The 23,118-nt window shown below is 43.1% G+C and overlaps 1 protein-coding gene across 4 annotated transcripts in view; it reads right to left on the reverse strand.

The window, feature by feature from the left end:
* Window positions 1–1,634: 1,634 nt before the first annotated feature.
* Window positions 1,635–23,118, reverse strand: part of ARNT2 (aryl hydrocarbon receptor nuclear translocator 2) — a 97,196-nt gene continuing 75,712 nt past the window's right edge. For all 4 annotated transcript variants that reach the window (XM_053954801.1, XM_053954798.1, XM_053954799.1 and 1 more), the window contains 7 exons: window positions 20,834–20,906; window positions 20,553–20,676; window positions 16,486–16,585; window positions 13,797–13,935; window positions 11,180–11,345; window positions 8,546–8,682; window positions 1,635–6,190 (listed from right to left, as the gene is read on the reverse strand). In XM_053954801.1, the coding sequence (XP_053810776.1) occupies window positions 6,092–6,190; window positions 8,546–8,682; window positions 11,180–11,345; window positions 13,797–13,935; window positions 16,486–16,585; window positions 20,553–20,676; window positions 20,834–20,906 (838 nt within the window). In that variant the 3' untranslated portion in view covers window positions 1,635–6,091. The remainder of the gene's footprint in view (window positions 6,191–8,545; window positions 8,683–11,179; window positions 11,346–13,796; window positions 13,936–16,485; window positions 16,586–20,552; window positions 20,677–20,833; window positions 20,907–23,118) is intronic.

Here is a 23,118-nt window from a genome sequence, read left to right on the forward strand (position 1 = left end):
TGATAAAAAATGATAGAAGTATTCATCCTGTATCTGTCCCTGTTATATACAACTTGGAGAGAAACTGGGAACCATGATGGTATTTTGATAGAAATAAGGCTAAGAAATAGCTCTAATGGAAAAATAAAGAAAGATGTATTTCTATCACCATAATGAAGACTCAACCTGTTGTTATGATTCATTAGTGCCAGCTGATAGAGGCAAAGATGGTGAGTGTACCAACACAGTGAGCCTTAGCTGCATTCCTGCGTGCCAGCCTGGATGGATTTCTACCACAGTGTCCTGCTGAGACCATCAGTAACCATCAGTCACCAAACACGTGGCTCCATTCCACATCCAGCATCACCAAATCCAGATTCCACACCAAAATCAGTACCTTCCAGCACTCCCACACCCAGCTGTCACCACAGTGCCCAGAAGTACACTTGATTTAGCACGTGAGAGCACAGCTAATGATGACCCACATGAAAGGAGTGCTAGGAGGGATCTTAGAACAGCCCAACCACACTGTACTCTGCTTGGCATGGGTGCAACACCCATTCTGTGTGTGCCTTTCTGTTTGGATAATGTTCTTCAAAAGCAACTACAAGCCTTTTAAACTGCACTGGAGAAGCAGCAAAGAGCTGCCAGGATGAAAGTGGCTGTACTTCCAAATGGGGCTCAAGGTCTGGCACATGCCTGTTCATCAGAGATGCTCACCAGCACCTGAGCAAATGCAGAAGAACATCACTTCATTGAAAACCCAATTTTCACAGCAAAACAGCACAAATGGCCCATTTTCACTGACCAGCCTGTGTCTCTGGGATGAGCACAGTGAGCAGAACCCAGCAGAGCAGGCGGGCTGGCAGCTATATCTCATTAATCCCATCCCAGTGCCCCAGTTCCCTGGCAGATCCCAGCAGAGCCCACGCCTGTTCTCCACAGGCAGAGCCCTAAAAATGGAATATGAGCTGTGGAAACACCACCTACCCCCTGCCAAGAATGCAGGCCCTGGAGCACAGTGTCCTCAGCTCCTGCCATGGCACAGTCACCAGCTTTTTGGATTTATGAGCAAGGTAAGTCCTGCTCGCAAAGTATCAAGTAGACAAAGAAATAACAATAGAAATGCAATGAAGACCCACAGTGAAAGGCAAATGTGCCTTACATAGGCAATCTGAAAAGGTCACCAGAATGTTTGTGGCAAGGATACAAGTATTTTTTAACTTTGAACAACGAGACCAAAAGGTAGACAAGGAAACCACTGTGATACCATCCCAGGGAGTGAATAAATACTGCCCCAGACCATGAATTAGCTCTAAACCAATTGTGTTCTAATGAAACCCTCTACAATACAGCCACCAATTCACACACCTCAGCATCATCAGTAGAACAGGCTGTTAATTAATGTATTTCTGGAACACTTTTGTAAGTTGAGCTCTCGAACTATCATTCCTCTCCTGCTCCCTCTGGACAGCCTTTACAAGACAGATGAAAGGGGAACATCCTGTCCCCAACTACACAGCACTGGAAGAGATTTCAAAGACAAAGATCAATGCCTCATCTTCTGATTTTTGGCATGGATCTTATAATTCAGGGTTATTTCCTACTTGAGAATTCCCAACATCACATTTTAGTTATTTACAGAAAGACAGGAATTAACAACAGCTCATGACATTTTTATTTTAATGAAATTTAAAAAGGCAGTTATTAGTTATACATACACACAACTGATTCTGTACTTGTTAGTCATAAATATAGAACATTCAGAAGTACAAAATACACTTTATCCACAGCACAACTTCACATCAATATGAAGAGTTTAAACAGATACGTAACCAAGTGCCTAACAATGACAGAAGCCCATTTTCGGAGTTGTTTCCTTTTTTTTCCCTTTCCCTTTCTTTTTTAAAGACCATTAATCTACACAAAGTAATCAGTGCCCACAGTAATCAGTTTCATGAAATGCACTCTGGTTTAGAGTAGGAGAAGTCTGACCTTTTAAAGACAATTAGATGCCATCACCTTTTCTTTGCTCCATTAACAGCAACAAGTCCAAGCCCACATTCTCTTCTTCTCACAGTTAACAACTGTGAAAAATGGGGCTCTGGCAAAAATCACCTGAAGCCAAACTTGAGCACTGCCAAGAAAAGTGAAAATATCTGAACTAGAAATTAGTCCACTTGATACCTTGCAAACAAAGAGCAACAGCAGTATGACACCGATAAGGCATTAATGACAAAATGGCTGTATTATTCTTGAAAAAAGAGTACACCTATGTATAAAAATATATGTCATAGCAATTGGGTAAATCCAACACTATTTAACACTGTGCCAAAAGTAATTAAGAGTTAAAAAGGCAGTTCTGCAAGAAGTATTTACAGTTTCATACTGTACTTCAAAAGAAAAGAAAAGGCAACAACGCTACAAATGGAACTATCTGGTTAAAGCATCACTGTAGGTACTGCCAGTAGCACTTGTACAAGTAATGTGATGGAGTCTTGGACTGTTTGTCTGAATAAATGAATACAAATATTTTAGTATCTAAAACTGTCTCAGTCTACATGTCTGCTCCTTGAAATAACTCACCATCACTATTTGCAGTTTCCTGCTCCATGAGTTTAAAACCCAAAAGATTCAGTTTCAAGAAACACTGTGTTTGCAACAGTTCAATCAGAAATCACAGCTTTATTTCCAGCTTAGAAAAAAAAAAATCCACAAAAGAAATTGAGAAATCCACCACCTACAAAATTCTGGAAACTGGAAGCCAAAGTGTCAACAAAGCTACACCGACAGCACGTAATAAAAACATCAGCATTCCCAATGCACCTTGTAACTGCAGCTATAGGATAAGTTAAGTTGCTGTAGTAACGAAACACAAGACACAGCACAGCCAAGGCTACACAGCTCTGTCAGCCACAGGACCTGGGGTGGCTGTTTGGGAGCAGCAGGCACGGACACGGCAGGGCCAGGGCAGAGCCCTGCAGCACGAGCAAAGCCTCACCTGCAGCAGCCGCTGCCTCAGAAGCACAAAATTGCCAAACTCGTTAATTGCTCCCTCCTCACTGGCTGGGAATGGCAGCCCCAGTGCCTCCCACCCGGGCTGGGGAGATGGGGCGGCCAGGAATGGCAGAGGAGCAGGGCAAGGGTGGAAATGCCAAGAATAAAGCGCTGGCTCAGGATGGCACAAGAGACAGGGAAAAGCCAAACCTGGCACTATCCACACTGCCCTTCACAGAGCAGCCATCACCTTCCCCAGCCAGGAAGGCAGGAGGAGCCCACAAGGTGAGAAGCAGTCCATGCTCTGATCCCTCAGGCGTACTGACTTCAAAAAAACAAGAAGAAGAGAGATGTGCTTAAATTTCTTCTAACAGTGCACTTTGAACTGCACAACCAAAATCTGTACACGGGAAGCCTTCTCCAGTAGTAAAAAACCCACAACACACTGAGGAAGTTATCATTGCTGATGTCAGGAGAAAGAAAATTACTTTAAAAACCTTATATTTAAATTGAATTCAGGAAGTAAAATAAACTATAAATATACTCAGAGCAGTTTGTTGAGTAAAACAAAACACAGGAACAGCACTTTTTAGCTGAATTCATGATTCACTTTACAGAAAAATTTATAAAAATTTCAGAAGAACTGACATTTATCATGTCAAGCATCCTCTGTGGAGAGACACAAACTGCTCACCTACTGCTCCCTCCCTCATAAGCAGCCCCTTTCAAAACCCTGCAGAGACACTGAGCACCTCACTCACTGGTGCAGCATCCAGGCACCTCTTAGAGACACCACTGAACTTTACTCTGAGGCAGCAGAACTGTCTTTGCCTCTCCAATTCAATGAGCAGTCATTTATTTGAGCAGCATGAGGGGAAAGGGAGATGGCTCCAAGAGAATAAACATCCACGTATTTAAAAGCAAAGTGCATAAGCACATGGCTTGGTCACCTAAGATGGTATTTTCCTGATCTCTGGGGGAGAAGAGATAGGAAGATTTTTTGTTTGTTCTCAGTGTGATTTGGTGAGGCAAGTGCAGACCAGGAGATCTGAGGCCTCTCCAGTACCTCATCTAGAGATATACAAAACTGTCCTAAAAAAAAGACTCCCTAGCCCCACTTGCACATAGGGTAAGAGATTGGTCCCAGATTTAGTGAGAGAAACAGTACGGAGGACTCTTCCTGGCTACTGAACACGACATGCTGATCTGGGAGAAGGCTGGGACAGCAGAGTCAGATGGGCACAGCCCCATCTGTGCCAGCTCTGTCCCTGGGCCACGCTCACCTGAAGCCTGTGTGGCCAGAGCAGGCTGTGGGGCAGGGCCTGCCTGCTCCCCAGGATCTTATCCCAAACATATGGACTGCGGTGATGTGCACCCTGTCCCCACTCAGACACACCCCAGAATTCGAGAGTGGCTATGAGAAGGCAGAGCTTAATCCTGTGAAGTCTAAGAATTGCTGCACACACTGAGATCTTCTGGGTAGGGGCTATGCCCTGGGGCTGCTCTTCCCAGGCCCATGACAGCCCCTGGATGTCCAAAAGCTGAGGGAAGCTGCCTCCTCCTCCTCCTCCTCCTCCTCTGCAGAGGCTGCAACACCCAGCCTCAAAGGTTATGAACAACCTGCATGCAGGAACTTGGGGCTTTGTGAGTGATTCTTTCTCCTCCCATCCCAGAAGAAATGATCAGGATAAAATCCTTACAATCCAACCTCTGTAACTCATCATGCATATGAAATACTGAATAAAAAGATTCCTACCACATCTCTCATGAAGACATATGGCAGGTGACTCACCCAAGAGGAAGATGATTAACTTACCTCTGTGGAAAAAAGCATACAGCATTCAGAGCAGTCAAGAGTCCTCAACAAACCTGGTATGCTGAAAATCCCATATTTAACAGAACAGGGTTAACAGGGTTTAACAGAAGCATTTGCTTGGGAATCCAAGCAAAAATTCAAGTTATCACTGTGTATGCAGTGGGCAATAGTCCAATCAATATCTATTACCAACTCACCCTAAAAAAATTATACACTACAAAACCATCTCACTGCTTGCAGCAAATGAGCTTGAATGATTTCCTAGTAACAGGCCACCACCTTCCACTGTTAAAATGTGAGGTTTCACAGTATAAAAAAGTACTTCACAGAAAGGAAATGCAGCTAATATAGAAAATGCAATCTCGATGTGTTTACAGTCATTTTTAAGAGGCAATATTTTTGGGAAAGCAAGAACAATAATAATTAAAGCAGCCAGTGAGAAATGTACAAGGTTATAGGCCTCAATTCAGTGCAAAACCAGACTAATAGCTTATGTAAGTAAATGTTTGTTCTGAATAGAGAACCACCTGAATTAAAAGTAAGAACACCTATGTGAAGTGATGAAGACTCCCACGATATTCAAATCCTTCATATACATCATCAACCTTTTCAGTAAACTCCAGAATGGACCCTTTTTAAAGGCAAAAGAAACCAGTACAGGAAATCACTTCATACAGCACAAGATATACATAAAGTACCAAAATGTACACACATTCAAGTTTAAGTTAGAAAAGGCAGAGATGAATCTTCTGGTGAGAGAGGCCTACATTATGTTGCTTAATCTCAACATTTAAAGTGACCTAAAACCTACAAGAATCAAAGAAAACAGAATGTTGTGTCTGCTTTCAGAAACTTAAGCTTAAAGCAAGGCATCGAAATGGAGCGGTAGGCACTGTAACGAGACATGACCTTACCTTTTTTCTGTTAGTCTTTGTTACTTTGTTATCTACTGAAAAATTACCATTCAAAGGAAATATTATGCATCATTCACATTCAAATATTTGAGACTCAGAGATTTTTTTTTTTTAAAACAAGCAAAATTTTTATCTCTGAGGTAGATAACAATAAAATAATAAAAAAAAATGGAGCTGTCAATGAACACTAATAAGTGCTGGAGCTCCTCTGTTGGCACTGACGCACCCCAAGGAGGAGAGAGCAAGCCCTACACCACTATCTGAAACGTGAGAAATGTGTCTTCTGGTTTAGTAGCTTCTACAGAAATGCAACACAGAAAAAGCAGCGCCAAAATTACACTGAAATGGCCTTGGAGAAGAAGAACTTCCATTTCTGCTTCGCAAGCTACTCGGAAAATGGTGGAAACATGCCCAGGTCAGCAAAATCTTCAATGTTGTAATTGCCAGTACCCTGTGTTGGATCCCCAGGCATCGGCAGCATGTCCTGCACAGTAAGGAAAAACCAAAGTGAAGTCTCATTTGCCAACACATTATCCAGACACAAACTGTTTCCTGTTCATCTTTTCAGTGTAAAACCAGAAAAGGTCAAGTTTAGATAAATAAGGTGAAAACCAGACCTGTGCAGAGGGTTGGCCTAAGGTTTACATGCTACTTATGTTTTGCTGGAGTGTTTCTGAGCAAGAAACAGGATTTAAGTAGGGCAGTTTTGGATTGCTCCTCTGAAATAAAACACATCTGAGATGCCTCCTACTCCTCCCAGACTGAAACAGCTTCCCTTGGAATGGGAGCTACATATGGAGAGAAGCAAACTCTCTGGTTTCTGCATGGGGAGTGCATGGGGAGTGTACAACATTTCACACACTGGAGATCCAGCTGAGTCAGGATGGGTTTGGGCAAGGTCTCACTTCCTCACCCGCACTCTCTAGGTGAACACTCAAGACTGGACATCACCCCAGCTAACAAGGCACCCAAGCACCTTCATGGATGTACAGGGGCAGAGGAAATAGCAGGAATTTCTCAGGAGAAATGGGATTTCCTGCTAATTGCTCTCACGTGTCTTGAGCCAAGTGAGGTCTCTGCAGGAGGCTCCAAAGAACACTCAACCTTTCCTCTCAGCCAGAGGCTGAAGCCACAGGGAGAAGATATCCCTTGCTGGGAAAACCAGAGTTTACGCTCGCTTTTCCTGTCAGTCCTTACAATAACAAGCTCTTACCACAAAGCCAAGTCTTGCCAGGGATGGCTCACTATCCTCACAATAAAACAAAACCAAAAAACAAGTAAGAAAGCTCAGGGGATCTGCTCTGTGAAAGAACTGAGAGCTGTTGCGCACTGGGAAGTTTCTCCAAAATAAATACTGATTAAAATCCATCCAAAATCTTCACAGCATCCTTGTCAATGTGGTGAGAGAGACTGTGAACACAACTGGCAGTGTCTGAGCTGCCAGGGTCAGCCTTCATTTTCTGACCAAAACTTGGACTTTTTTGATATTTTCCCACACTCTCTTCCAGCCAAAGGGAATCTGTAGCTGCCCCCTCCTGTCTACATTTCCATCTCCATTTCTGCTGCTGGGGCCTCTGTGGCAAAGTCTCCTCAGGCACAGATCCAGCAAGGTCTCCTCTTGAGTCTGCCTCTCTTCTTAAGCCCAGCTAACCCAGGGCTGACTTTGGGCACAATCCAAGCAACTTCTTGGAGGTCTTTAAACTAATCCAAGTTTCTTATCCCATCCAGCTATTATCCTAATTCCCTCCAAATGCACGCTCACCTCCAAGAGCTCTGCAGATGAGCCCAGCTCTCCTTTTATCCCATGGTCTTCCTTTCCACTAACTTCGTGAGAAGTTTGTTAAGAAACAAGCAAGACACTGCTTGGAGCCCCACGTCTCTACTGGCCATCAACCATGCTGTCAGCAGCTCCACTGGAATTACCCTGAATATCCTCTTGGACAGCCATTAACCTTTGCCAACACAAAGAGATGCAACAGACCAATCTTGCCTGGGCCGTGGGCTAAGAGCATGCAGACAGGCAGTTATTCCAGATGAAGTGCTGTTGTTTGATCTTGTGTGAAAGCAATGGTTCATCCACACTGGAATATTCCCATGCTCACAGCTCTTCTGCAGCGTTCTTGCACACGAGCCCAGTCTTGCAGGTGAATTTACTTTCCAAAAGACAAGGAGGCACCCCACTTCTAAACCTTGCTTGGGGCCTGAACTGTCTTTCTTGCATTTATCTGCATTGTTTTCTTGTAAACTGTCTTCTTCATCTAATTTAAAAACCAGTTATACAAGGACAGATATGTTATTAGTCAACTTATGAAGTCCTACTCTATAGTAGGATTTTGCTATCTGTAGTCAAGACTCAGAAATGTAATTAATTAGGTAGTTGAAGATGATTGTTTACCACCTATCTAATATCTGACTGGGTTTAACCTTAAAAAATTATTGTCCACTATCTTCTGTGCAGTATCAGACTCCTTTCCTGCTTGAGCTGTCAAAGAGAATGACATTGATATCTAATTGAACTTGAGATGTCAGAGGCCAGCACCAGGATAAGGAAGACACTCCACCTGGGAATACTTCACAGGTTCTCTGTAGAAGATGAAAGCCCTAAGTACAGGGTGCAAAGAGAAGGGAAAACAGCGTTCTGTGTCAGCAAAGATGCTGCTGTGTGGCAGAAACCCAAAGCACCTCAGTAGCTGAGGGCAGCTAAGAGCAGTGCAGGCCTGTGGCAGCACGGCGGCAGCAGGGAAGGGCTGCAGGCCCTGCTGCACCTGATCCTCAGGGGCCACGGCTCTAAGTGAGAGCTGAGAGGTGACCAGAGAGGGGCTCTGGGCTCACTGCTCACCTGGAACACCTCGCTCTGGTTGGGCTGCGGGTGCGAGTGCTGGTCGCCGCTCTGCTGGTTGTGGTGCTGGCTCTGCCACTGCGACCACACTTCGGACGGCCTGCCCTGGAACTGCCCGCTGCTCTGGCCACCTTCAGCTGCAGGGGGGAAGAAAAGGCAGAAGTCAGAGAGCAGCTCCTCCAAAACATCTGCCTGCTTTGGGGTGGCATCCAGCAGTGCCTGGATTTGCAAAGGAGCCTTGGAGAAAGGCCCTGGGTGACACCAGCCCTGGGAGGAGGAAGCTGGGGGAAGTTTCAGCCCCAGAGCAAAGCTGAGGGCCATGGTTGCACAGCCATGAACTGCCCAGAGCAAAATGCACAGTGAGCCAGGCACTGGAAAAAATTGTCAAGCGTGCCCCCCATCATTTTTTTAATCATAATAAGGACTATTTTTCATTTCACTTAAAAACCAAACTTCACCATCTGAATGCTGTTTCTCTTCAAAACACTGAATTCTTATGGAGCAGTGGGTGCAGTTTGGTACTTATCTAAGTAGCATGTAAGCAGATCCAGGATTTTTTAAGCAGATGTAGAAACAGTATGATCAACAGACAAAAGCCTTGGTGATTAAATACAGGTATTGCTGGACTGTCCTGTCCTCCAGTGATACATCTGCAAAGTGATTTATTTAATATGTAGTTCACAGCAAATTATTATCCTGTCAATATGGTGATACTTTCCTAAAAGTCTCAGGCCATTTACATTTGACAGAGTAACACGAATAGCAAGGCTTTATTGTAAATACACTTCAAACGATGATTTCAAGGGGATTAATTTCTTCTAAATGGTCTACCAGAAAAAAAAGCATGTTGCCACACATTAATTTGGTTACCTATTACACATTACATACATTTTTCATGAGTACAGCAATTGATAACACTTAAGCTGGACTCATTTTACCCTGCATTTCTACAGACTGCCACTGAATTATAATATTTTTGGATAATTTCCCATTCATTAATTACAGAATCTCCTTCTAAGAACTAGCATTTTAGAAAGCTTGCTACCAGGCTTATGCTTTTCCTCCAAACATTTCTTCCTCTTTTTTCTTGTTAATGTTTTTCTCTATAACTGCTCCAGCTATTTTTGCCTGTTTCCCTCTCACAGCAAAGGATCAAGCTGTGCATGTCTGGTTCTTCCTGATCACCAGCATCCTCTGCCAAGGGTGCCAAATTTCCTGTGCCAAACTTCCACACCTGTGCTATGCCAAGTCTTTGACAGCCAGGCTCCATCACGTCAAATCAGCCACTACTCACAGTCATGACTTCAGAAAATACAGACACACGTATTTAACCCAATCCCTTTGGGCAGCAGCTAAGCCATGCAAAACAGATAAAGGGAAGGTTTTACAGGAAAGTAAACAGGCTGTAGTGATGCATTTCTATCACATCCAAAGCAGATGATTACAGTTCTTCCCTCACTGACATTACCACAACCAGTAATTCAGCTGACTCAAAAACCCTGCAGACATTTTAAGGGCCAAAATAAAATTCATCTAAGCTACCCTTTAAAAGGAAGCTGCAAGTTTGTTTTGTTTTATTTCCCCTCAGAACAACATATTGAAATTAACTGAGTGAAGCAAATGATGCTGCTTTTCAGCAGAACAGCTCCTGGCAGCCGGCGGTCGAAGCCGCTCGTCTCCGTGAAGGCTGGGTTATTAATAGCACCCAAACTGATGTAGGTCAGGAGATGTTTCTCATTAAGGGAAAGGGTTCTTGCCAAGTAGCTTAAGCCTGAAATACAAAGCTGTCTCATAAACAAATGTACAATGCCTGGTGGAAATGGAAATGGAGGGAGAAATAAGCTGTGTGGGAAGAGCTCCATCTCAGTGCCCTTTCTCTAGGCTCAGGTCTGTGCCAGGTCTGTTCCCCAGGGACAGGAGCAAACAACACACATCAGTACACTGCTACCTGTGCCTTTTGGGATTGCACATTATTATCACTCAGTGACATTCTTCATGGAATCCATTATATATTTTACTCTTGAATATTATTCTTCTGGTGGCGTGCAAAAAACTTACCAAGGGGTTACCTACTGGATCACAATCTGAAAGCCACCAAATTAGCATGCAATAGGAAAAGAAAACCACTTCAAAACATGGTACCTACTCTGATTAGGTTGGTAGCACTGGGGGTACAAAATAAATCCTGTTTTCAGCCAAACTTCAATGTGCAATCTCCGTGCAAGAGGATACCACCATGAAGAAGATAAAAAATGAAAAAAAAAAAAAGGCAAATGGAACCAGTCGACCACAATTTGGGAGGATGATTACCAGTCCCATAAGCAAATTTTGAATTTTTCAGGACACCATTTACTGGGAAAAAATAAAAAAGCTCCCTCATATCAAAAAATGACAATATTCCAAAGTGTGCTGGATGTGGAGGAGATGGAGCATGGAGAGAACAGGTCAGTTCTGTCCTCTCTACTCAGTAGCAGAAAGCAAAACCCTTTCACCACCTGGGCTTCCCAACTGATCCACCAAAAGAACAATAAAAAACAATTTTTACTGAATAAATTTTGAAAGATTTTTAATGAAGTCAATGCTGAAGAGTTTAATTTCTACGTGGATTTCTGTGTTACACCATTTACAACTCACCAAAGCCAGCACTTCGGTTTGCTAAGCTGGAGTAGGCATTCCCACTGGGAGAAGAGGTGGCTGGGCTGGACAGGGGGCTGTAAGATGATGGGTCAGCTGGGTAGGTGTGACTTGTTCCAATGCCAAAGGGAGACGACTGAGCCTTGCCAGACTGGGATGGAATTTGCTGAGGAATAAAGCGTTAAAGAAGGAAAATGTTTTATTGTTGGGGAACAGCATAGCAGAATTACTTTTTACATAAAGCAAAGACTAAATAAACTCTGTGGATGCCAACAGGCACATTTCTCGTGTCTCAGCTGTATTTCATTTCTGTCCAAGCCAGCTTACTGCTGCAGAAGGAGTACAACAGTCTATAAACCAACACCTACAGCTCTCCGCTGATTAGCTCACAGGTACTCTGTATCAGAGCTATTTGGAAAACAAGGATTTCTTTTACCACTCTCATGAGGATTAATCTCAAACTCAACAGGTATGAAGAATTTATCTTTATTTTCCAGGTGTATTGATTTTGCAGTGCCACAGTGAAATCAGTTATCTGGATGTCTTGCAGGACACATGCAGGTCTCAGATGACCAGAGTCTCCAGTGCTCGGGGCTAAATGGCCAAAGAAGTTTCAAAGCTAATGAGCTGCTTTCTCTCCCTGCCTATGAAATACAGGCAGCAGTTACTTTGCCTTGTAAAGGTCTTGGAAGGTGAATCACCAAGTCCTGGCAGAAAGGAAGAAACAGCCTATCATTGCTTTAACTGGGCAACTGAGTTAATTCAAAAGTACTAAAATCCAGCTTACTGTCATTTCACCTATAAAATGGCTCTGTCACAGGATCTCCCAGAATGTTACACAAATGGTTAAACACTGCAGAGGCTGCTTTGAGACATGAACAACTGGTACAGTGAGACTAAAGGGAGTGAAGTGTTCCATCCAAAGCCATGTGCTAATATATGGTGCACAGACAGGATCTGATTATAAACCATTTCCCACATTATGAGTAAGTCCAGCAGTCCTAAGAAAAAGTCACTGCCTAACCAACCCCACAAAGAGAAATTGAAGGTGATTACACCTCTGGATACCTGTAATGATGTGCACTGGTAATCAATGCATGCAAAGGAAGCTGTTCTTCCCTGGAAGAGGGACAGGGAGCAGAATGAAGCCCCCACAATCCAAGAGGAAAAGGTTAGTGACCTGCTACACCACTCAGACACACAGAAGTCCATGGGCTGGGCAGGATCCACGCAAGGGCACTGAGGTAGCTGCAGAAGTGTTCACTGAACCACTTCCCACCACTTCTCAGCAGGAAAAATTCCTTCACCAAAAGGGATGTCAAGAACAGGAAGAGGCTGCCCAAGGAAGAGATTGAGTCACCATCCCTGGAGGTGTTTAAAAGATGTGTAGATGTGGCACCTGAGGATGTGGGTTAGTGGTGAAATTGGAAGCAGTGGGTTAATGTTGGACTTAATGACCATAAAGGTCTTTTCTAAACTTAATGATTCTATAATTTCTGGGCAAATGCAGGGGAGCTGCGGGAGGAAAACAAATCCCAACAGGCATACAACATACGGAAGATGCTATTAAGTCTTCAGTTCAGTTCCAAGCTAAGAAATTGTATGGTTCTGAAGGTTTCCACAATGGCAGTGGGAGCTCCACATGTCACTTTTGCAAGGCTTAGCTCCATTTTACTTTGTTTGAGATGGAAGAATTAATTCCAATTTCCTTACACTCACATCCAAACTTGGTTGACTTGGATAGAATTTGTGCAGTAAAGAGGAATGAGTAATTTGTTTTAGTCATTTTCAGCACCTTCCATATGACTTGAAGAAATGAGTTAATGTTGTGACTGGATTTCATTAACCAGGTGTGACAGAGAACCATGACATTCTGAGGGCTGGGAATAATCACTGATTAATGTGGAAACAATTCACGTATTGGAAATTTATTTAGTGACCACCCCAACATATCATTCCAGCCCGCCAAACAATGAGAACTCAGGAGGGATTAAGAGCAGCATTATTAAGATCAAATTTATTTCATATTATTTGTCTTTTAATAGAGTTTTGAACAATTTTTTAACTGTTACACAGAATAAGAGGTGATTTCTGGGCTAACACTGACAAGCACAGTGCATCTGATGGGGGTATGTGCTGTTTCCTCCAGCACACAGCAGTGTGAGCCACACTGGGCAGTGCTAATGGAGGGGCACCAGGCTGAGCAGCCTCTGCTCTCAATCCATGCACAGATTTGCACATGCCCCTTCTGCCCACCCTGATAACAGTGGGTAACACTGCTGGGTGCAAGGTCCTGGCCCAAGAGAGATTTAATTCACAGGATTAATACTAAAGCAGAAGATCTGTCCTTCTTCCTTCATCCAGTGCACACATGAAACAGACTCAGGACAAGACCTTCCAGTGGGGTTTGGGTCAGTGCAGCCACTGCCACCTCAATGACCACCATCCCAAACTAAGAGCAGTTACACATGGAGCAGCTGCTCACTCTGCCACACCTCCACCCCAACCACAAATTAACTACCCTGAAGTCATAAATGGGTTTACTAACACCTCTGTAAAAAGCACAGAGAGTGAAAATCTTTAATGCCCACGAAAATAAAGCACTTGTAATCAATACCTGTCCTGGAAATGGTGGGCGATTTCCTGTCCAGGCCACCTGGCTCTGGTTGAGCTGCCGGGATATCTGTGTCAGGTTCTGGCCCGTTGAGGAGGAAGACTGGATGTCGTTGACACCAGGCACATGCACCACAGATGAACTAAGGGTTCAGAACAGACACAGAGCCTCATTTGTAGGGCCTATTCTCAATGAAGAAATTGTATCCTAGATAAAGAAATACTGACAATACATTAAAGCTAATTATTCAATCTGTCTTGATAAGAAAGATGACTAAAACCATCACAAAACTACGGAACATACTGGCATTCTAAATGTCAGTCCTAATAGACACAGCAGGCAAAATGATTTTGAATTAGACTTCAGTAATCTCTTGGAAAGGGCTTCTAAGAATAAATACAGTCCCACACATGGTGCATACACACTTAGCCCCACACCATTTAACATTTAATGAAAAAAAAATCCAGCTTGCAGAGAGTACTGCAGGTACTTCATCACAAATTTGTGCTTAAAGTCAACAACATTTAAGCATTTGCTTAAATGCCATTCTAAATGAAGATGGGCACAAAAGACGATACTTATAAACACTTCCTTATTTGTTTCCTGCCTGGGAAATGAAGAATTATGTGCTACATATTAAAAATAAGGGCTTTTAATTCCTTTTTTCACCAACTGATGCTAAAGAAGAACAGGCAGTTGTATACCCAGGCAAAAGAATAATCAAGACAGGAAGTTAAACTCATGCAGTAACTTTGGAACACTAATAATAATAATAAAATAATATTTTTAAGGAACCTTTTTATATGTTAGCTGTTTCCTACTTACTGAATTTCACTACAGAGAAATACCCAGAAATCCCTAATTATAAGAAAAATTTTATGAAGGAACCGCTCCACTTCACCATTTTATTCTCATGGAAGTCCTGAGCAGTGGAATCTAGACAACTACACATTATGACTGTACTTGTATATATAAAACCATATTTTTTTACATGTCACATATAAATGAATAGAAATGAAGACAGCACCCAAAGCCACTTTTGTGGATCCACTGAAACAGCCTGTTCCTTTCTCCAATCCCATCCCTATTGTTTATTTTCACAATCTTACAGAGAGAGAAGAACGCAGATTGGGAAAAGAAGTAAACAAGGCTGAGCAGAGAGAAAAGCAGGAATCTGAATCCTTGGAAAAGGCTGACAGAATCCCTCCCAGAGTGTAAGCAAAACGTGGCAGGCATTTGAATATGTGAGTTCTTATTCTGGATTTCCTACTGCCTAAAAGCAAAGTGGATGTTTAGAAATTCTTTGCAGAGTTTTCTAATTTTAAAAAAAAATCTGTTTTGTTTTTATTTTATACTATCACAGAGTCTCCAAAGAGGGAAATGTAAACCAGAAAGTCCATCTAAATCTGGCTGGAGCACACAGCAGCTGATGGGGAGGGCTGGCCCTACTGCCAACACCTTCTCAGCTGGACTGGCAAGTTCCATCACCTAAGGAGCTTGGGCTGTATCTGGAACTGTACTTTGAAAGCAGATTTCTGCAGAACAGTGCCTAGAGGCTGCCCAGGCTCAGTGACTGAATGGGCCAGGCTGGAGATTATACAGAGGACAGTGCACTGAGGGTGGAAATGCTGGCAGAAATGCAAGCCATTATTTGATGTAACAGAATAGCAGTAGGAAAAAAGCTACAGTTAAACATCAGGAATTAGCAAAGGAAATGAACAGAACACAAGCCAAACCCCCAGATGGCAAGTCAGTCACCCAGTAATACACAATATCCAATTAAAAGACGTTTACTCTCATATCTCCCCAAGTTATACTTGGTTTTAATTTGACAAAACACACTCACATGGATCTTATTTCTCTTCACTGAGATTATTAGCAATTATGATTTTAAGAGCACATTGGTTTAAATAAAATCAGTGTTTGCCAATGTTTTCCAGTTCAAGGAACTGGCAGGTTCTGAATGGCTGTTCCTTCACTTTCACAGCCTTGGCTGGTCTGAACAGGAGAATGAATCTCCTGATATCTTGTGGTGATATCACAAGGCACTAAGGTCAACACGATTGCTGTTATCGCACTCTCCAAAAGCAACTGGAACCTGTATGCCAGCTGGTAGACAATGACACACACTTCGAAGAACTCAAAAATGCCTTGGAACATGCCAGACCACCACCTTACATGTATTTAGAAGCTGCCTTAGAAGAGTATTCATGCCCCTGTCCCAGTCCTCACCTGGGGCTGTGGATGCAGCATCCCTCTGTTCCCTTTGATACCCACATCAATGCCCTTCAAGGCAGCCCTTCAGCAGGAGCAGCGACAGCTCTAAGTGCAAAACAAATCTTTGCACCCTCCGAGCTTGGTTGAATTTTCCTCAGATCTCTGACCTCTGATCTCAGAGTTATTTCCCTTCAGAATCTGTTGCTGCTCCTTAGCTTTTTTCCAATTACAATATCACAGCAAAAAGTACCTACTTACCAGCCAATATTTTTAAGAGAGATACCCAAATCATCTCAGCTTGTAAACCCAGCCTAAGTGCTGAAACATCACCAGCAGTGAAGTGCGGACAAAGTGAAATTCATTCATGTAAAGAAAGCTCTTGCACCTTGGGTTGGTTTTGTTTCCACAGTACTGCAGGGGGACAGTTTTCCCCTCTCAGACAGGAACTGACACATTCAGGATCTGCACCAAATACCTGAAAGTCTTTCCCGAGTGTCCTGGCTGAAATGGGCTTCCCTGTGAGTAAAGCTGCTGGTTCCCTGCTGTGGATGCAGAGGCCATCATTTTTTTATCTGCTACAAGAGAAAAACAAAACACAGAAAAAGAGTTAATTTAGGGGGTGAGAGAATGAAGGAAAAAATATTTAAAGACAATTGCAATGTATGTTTTCTTCCCTTCTTCAGGCTTCATGAAGAAGCCCTGTGGAACACATTAGGAACGACACAAACTGACAATTTAGTGTGAAAACAGAGGCACAGTTGGTTTGTGTCACCTCTACGCTCTCCTCACAGGCTGTGCCTGGGAGCTGCTCCTGACTGCAGAGAGCACAGCCCTGGCCCAGGTGGGGAGTGAGGGGTGCCCCAGGCACAGGCTGGAGAGGGGAACAAAGCTGTTCTGGAAGGAAGGTGTGAGGGGCTGCCCAGGGGGATGGAGGCATGGAACAGGAAACCAGCCCGGTCTGAAGAGGGTGTGATGCACGAGCACCTCAGGTGCTCAGGTGAGGGCACATTTCTGCCACCAGGAAAAGTCCTCCAGCCCACTGCTGTTACCACAGACTACACTGAGGTGGCAGCTGAGAGCCCCCACCCTGCTGGGTTACAGAACCCAAGGAAGGGTGTCCAAGAGATCTCTCCTAGCCAGCTGACAATCTGCTTCCCGGGACAGCCCAAGGAGCAGCCACCTCCCTGACAGCCTGGTGGCACTGCCCGCTCATGTCAGGGTGACAGCCTGCAGCCCCAACTGCATCCCAGGTGGCTGGAGGCACTCTGCTTCTGAGTGTCACCAGACCTGCACACCTGAGCTGTGGCAAGGCAAAACACAGGTCTGTTGTGGAATTTGCTGTCCTCATGTGGCCTGGGGGGAGCCATGAAATAGGATGGGGAGCCATGAAAGAGGATGGAAGTGGGGTAGAAGACAAATGAGTGTTGTGAATAAATTGCACAAGAGATGCCATTAACTTTTATAGTTTACACTTAATGTGGCAACTGGAGATCAATCTCTAATTGAATGGAACAAGATTGGGTGAACAGCACCCTTTGGTCCCTTAATTTAATTTTCTGGTACTGGATTATTCCAAAGCTCAGGGAAATCCCACTACTACTTCTCTTAAAATAATTCACAGGGCTGCTGCACCACCCTTTATTCACCTTCTCCATCTCCCCTCCAAGTGCAACACACCCTGATACAACTGATGGTTCTGCACCCATATGTTGCCATGTACTTGACAGGCCTAGGAATCAAGTCTGCCCCCTCACTTTCCCCCTTGCTCTTTTCAGATTCCCACTCATTTCACAAGATGCTCTCTCGGACAAAAGGCCCACTCAACTCACAAGTAACAGAAGTATTTTTTAGGTGTTTAAATTTTTTTTTAGCTTTCCCTAGCTTTTAGAGACCTCCTGAGTGTGACTCACCAAAGGCCTCCAACACACACCAGCTCTTATCTGTTACCTAAATTGTTCTTACATTATGTTCCTAACAAGAATCTAAGCTTGCCTCTCATAAGAAAAATGTCACCTCAAATTCCCTCCCAGGAGCCTCAGAGCGTGGAAGCCACTGATGGAAGCTGGCATTGCTTGTCTTTGTAATACAGAAATCTGTAGAAATTCTTCCCTGACTACCTACTGCCCAGCACAGAAACCAAGGCTGGGCTGCAAAGCTAAGCTCTCATATTTTAAAAAATACAACAGGGAGAAATGGGGACAAGGTGCATACAACAGGAAGAATTGAGAATGAGTGGGCATATCTGAGAAGGACAGATGAATTTGTCTTTTTCTACAGTAATGTCATTCTTGCATGAGATGTCCCATTTTCTAAGGCTACCCTTTGCAGGGAAATCAAACTCTCAGGGTTGGAAGAGACTGAGCCAAAATCCTGCGGGTGCTTTAGATATTTGAGAACAACTCACCAGAAAAACTGAGAGTGCCCCAAATGAACTGGAATTCCTCAAGTGGAGCAGAGTTGCCATGGCAGCTACCAGGGTCTGTGCTACCAGGGTCTGTGCCACAAGACAAAGGGAACAGCTAAACTAATAGCAAGCAGCTAATTCTCCTTCCTGAGTTACCCTGAATGCTCTTTAGCCTCTGAATCTGGCCCACATCTCTCCCAGCTGTATTCCTACCCAGGATTTTTCAAACAATTCTCTGCTCTCACCTTTGGTACAGCACTGATTGTTTGGTTTTTTGTTTGGGTTTATTTTGGTGAATTTTACCTGTTTCTCTCTAAACTCCACTGGTCAATGATGGCCCTTCCCCCAGCAGGACCAGTATCACCAATGCTTCTGACTCTTAACTGAATCTCTAAGAATTGCATCATCCCATGCTTCAAATCACTTGCATGAACTGATGAAGTCAGGCTTCCTCTCCCAGCTTTTGGGGTTTTAATGAAGCACGGTCACTACATGCAATTATAGCAGCACTCTCCCTGTGTCAGCCCATGTTCTTATGGAACAAGATCGGGTATCAGCATAAGGCCAATGTCTGGCAGGCAGCACGCAGGCTTGTCAATATTGGTTTTGGACAGGGTACCTCATCCCTAACTGGGAACCATCCTTTATCATTCAGAGGAGACCTTGATCACAGCTCCCATGAGAAATTCAGAGAGAGAGAGAATGTCCCAAAAAATGCACAGCCTGTAAATTGATAAGAATGAAAAGAGAAATGGCATTTCCAAGAACATAACCTCCCAGCTACCTCACAGCTTGTAACACCCTTAACCCTAACCCTTCCCCACAAACAGCTGAGAGCTGCCTGAAAAAGAGCCAGTAAGGCAGCCAAAAAGCAAGATGTTCTTGCTTGGAAAAACATATTCTGGTGTTTAGGGTTGGAGCTTTGCTACCTTCTAATGGACCCCTTTTATGGCCTCAGCTGTTGACTCCACTGTTTGAGTAAACAGAGAAGGATGAACAGGAATAGCAGAGAAGTCCTAGCAACAGGAGGACAGAGTATCAAGTATATATTGCAGTTACAATGTCTTCTCCAATTGAAAAAGCCAATCCAGACATAAGAAACCAACAGCGAGGTCACCTTCCAACACCCCTGGAGTCCAACCCTGTGGGTAGTTTCCTCCCTGCACTGCATGACACTTGTACATTGATTTATTTAAAACAAATGTAAAAATTCCTCTTTTTCAGCGAGGATAGTTAAGAACAATAAACAATCAATGAGCTCTTCCCCAAGCCATGGCATTGGCTGGTTTCCTATAGATATATTTCAGATGATTCCTTCAGCTGCCAGTCTTAGTGGTTTCTGTTAGAGCAACAGGCAGCACAGGCTGGGGCTACTTTGAGACAGCTCCATCTGTCTGACTGACAAGTTAACTGGCTCTTACCTCTTACAACAGGGCTGGGAAATCCTTTGATTTTGGTGCTGAGGGCACCAAAGACTCTGTCCTCACAGTAATTTTCAAGGAATACAGAACAACATATTGTTTCTGAGACTCCTATCAATCTTAGAAGAATTTGCTAAAAATTTTAAAAGTTGTGGGAAGAAGAGTCAGGACTTCTCACAACCAGGTAACATGACTGGAGATGCCTCAACTGACCAGAGAACAAGTATATTGCTGGCAGCATATGACTCTGAAAACATTGATACAGAAACTGGATATTTAATAAAAAAACTGCAGCCTATCTTAAGACAATATGGTAACTTTCTTGTCTCTTTTTAAAGAAATATGTCCCTACTTAGAGAAATGAATTTACCTATATTGTTTAGGAAATAAAATATACACTTAGAAATGGAATGTTCTGCTCAGTATATTTAATATCTAGGTGCACTGCCTAAGGTGTCCCTGTGAACTGAAAAGAGAATCAAAACCAGGCAGCTCTGGTGACACAAAAGCCATCCTTCCCTCTTTGAATTTACTCAGTCATCTTTAGGGAAAACACCAACTAATGACAAATGCTAGGAAATGTCCCAAAGACTGATGCTGCTTAGAAAATTCTCTGCCACGCAGCAGTTTCTCTTCATTCTCTTGAAGCTGTGCTCTACATCATGTAACCAAGCTCGACACAGTATTATAAATTAAACATCAGGGACATTCACTTACAAGCAGTTATTCCAGCGAACATCTCAGCAAATCTAGGATCTCTCTCTTGGGAGAAGATAGCATCAGGCTTTTCCACAGACTTTCCACCCTCATGAACATTAGCTGGTATACTTGGAACAGGCACCTGTTGAGATACAGAGAGGAAGGTAATTCCCTCTACTGTATTTGACAAAAAGGAATTCAAGGATAGTCACAATGTATTTTTAGTTTTCCTGAAATCTGCTGTTGTTTTACATATTAAATGATCAGAAACACAAAAAGAAAAATCTGAGAAATTTCACCTGAGATAAGTCATAGGATGACAGCCCATCTCTTTGATGTACTTCGAGTTCTGCTTGCTGTTGCTGAAGTTGTCTGCAAGGGAGACAAAATGACTTTCTTACAAAAACCAATTAAGATACAAAAAGGAATAGTCATGGTCTCTTATTTTACACTCCCAGTGAAACGTGTCTCAGATGATTTACTAAATCCTTTCCTGTGAGATCCATCTGTTTTTACAGCTTTCTCATTGAGAAAACCTGCACCACAGGAATGCAACAGCGCACAGGAAGAATTTTGCTGTGATAGCACTGAAATGTAGATGGATAATAGAGTATGGAACACAATCTCCTTCTAAAGGATTTAAAAATTCACTATTCTTAATTCATTGTCTTCCTCATGTTAATGATGAACACACCAGACCCCCTCTCTGATTCTGCTGAAGGAAACCATAAGCTTGCTCTCCAGGAAGATGCCCAGTGACAGAACACCTCAGCAGCTGGGAAGTTATCCAGATGTTTTGCACCTCTGATTAACAGTCGCTTTCTGCTGTTTGGTCACAACAAGCAAAAAAACTTCTGGCCTGGAGATGCGCAGGTAGAACATTCATCTTTGTGAGGCTCTTGGCTCAGTTAGCAAAGAAGATGTGAACCCCCCACAATTATACTCGATCTCAGAGATTAGGATAGGATTGGACTTAAACTGACAAAATACTTGGATTCAGTATTTGTAAATGATCCTTGACAGTGCTCACAGTTTGTGTATGTTTCTGGCTTCTTTCTGAAGGAAAAATCACCCAAAAACCGGGAATTACGCACCATGCGTGTCTTTCCCCAGAGAGATGATACTTGGACACAACAGGAATAGATGAGATTTTGCAAAACAGCAAGATCATGGATTTGAAATTCTGGAAAATCAGAATGTATTTTTAGCCACAGGCTTAAATTTCAGATTTTCATTTTAGATTTTCAAATCTCCTTTCAAATAGATTCAAATGCCAAGGGACTGAGAGACAAACTTACAGACAAAGTCAAATAACAAATTAGACACAAACTGGTGGAAACGTGAGGAATCACTCAAGCAAGCTACTGAAGTAAGTAACACATTTTGCTATTCCTTGAAGCTGTTCCAGGAGACACTTTGGTCAGTTTTTATGCTCCATAGCAAAAATCTGCATCCTGCAACAAACAGCAGGTCAGAGTAACTGGCCAAAAGCCTTCTGCAAGCCTTACAGTGTGAGAACACATAATACAGGGAATAACTTTTGTCCTAGCAGTAACATGCAAAAAAAGGCAGTCCTCCAAGCCATTAGAGAGCCACGGATTTTCCCTATTATTTTAGCAAACAGAAAATTCCTAAAAATTACCTCTGGAATGAAAAGACATTCCTTGTTCACAAGCATAAAATGTAAACTTTTCCAACAGAACTATGGGAGGCAATTTAATGGTGGGGAATCTATGGGGAAGTTTCTAAATACCACCCTGTGGACAACAAACACCCATTAAATCCTGTTGTTAATGTAAAAGCTAATTACACTGTTTCATTTGTTTTTATTACCACCGACTCGGTGCGTGTGTCAATAAACAGCACATTAGGTTCTCCTCTGTTCCTTATAAAGAATGTTTTCTTGATTCAGCCATATGCATACAAATGAGCCAAACCAAACAGCACACTCACTCGTTATTTGTTTTGTAGGCACTTCTCTAACTTAGTGCTCCTTTGCCCCTCTCTATCTTTCATCTCTAATACTCATTAAGCTGCACTACAATATAAACACCACATTGTGCTAACAGCACTGAACTTTGGGAACAACCTCCCAAAATCCATTTCCTATAAAAACCAAATAGTTGTGTGTATCTTTCCTGAACCCTGTGCAAGCTATGCTGCACTTAATTAAGATTGAAATGCAAAGCCAGGGTAGCATCTTCTGTTGTTGTTGGCTGCTACTGCATAAATAGTTTAAATGATGCTTGAAACCTGAAAGAAAATGTGCAGCAATTCATGGAGCAGCCGACCAGGGAGAGCTCAGTGCTGCTGCTGTGGCTGCTTCAGACCCTGCCATCTCACCAGCCCTTCTGACAGCCAACAGTCACCCAACTGCTGGACAGTAAAAATGAAACAGAACAAGGGATTACCATCAGTTTGGGGCAAAACTCGAAGTTGCCCTCTAACTTTGAACCCAAAAATTGTCCTTGGTTTCACTTTCAGTTTCAGGGGTTCAAGCATAAATGAACAACTTCTTGGCTCTACAGTTTACCCAACACAGCAAGCGAGGCATTGTCTGGGTCAACAGTACTGACCCACAGGT

This window comes from Vidua chalybeata, chromosome 13 (genome assembly GCF_026979565.1).
Source record: "Vidua chalybeata isolate OUT-0048 chromosome 13, bVidCha1 merged haplotype, whole genome shotgun sequence".
Lineage (NCBI taxonomy): Eukaryota > Metazoa > Chordata > Aves > Passeriformes > Viduidae > Vidua > Vidua chalybeata.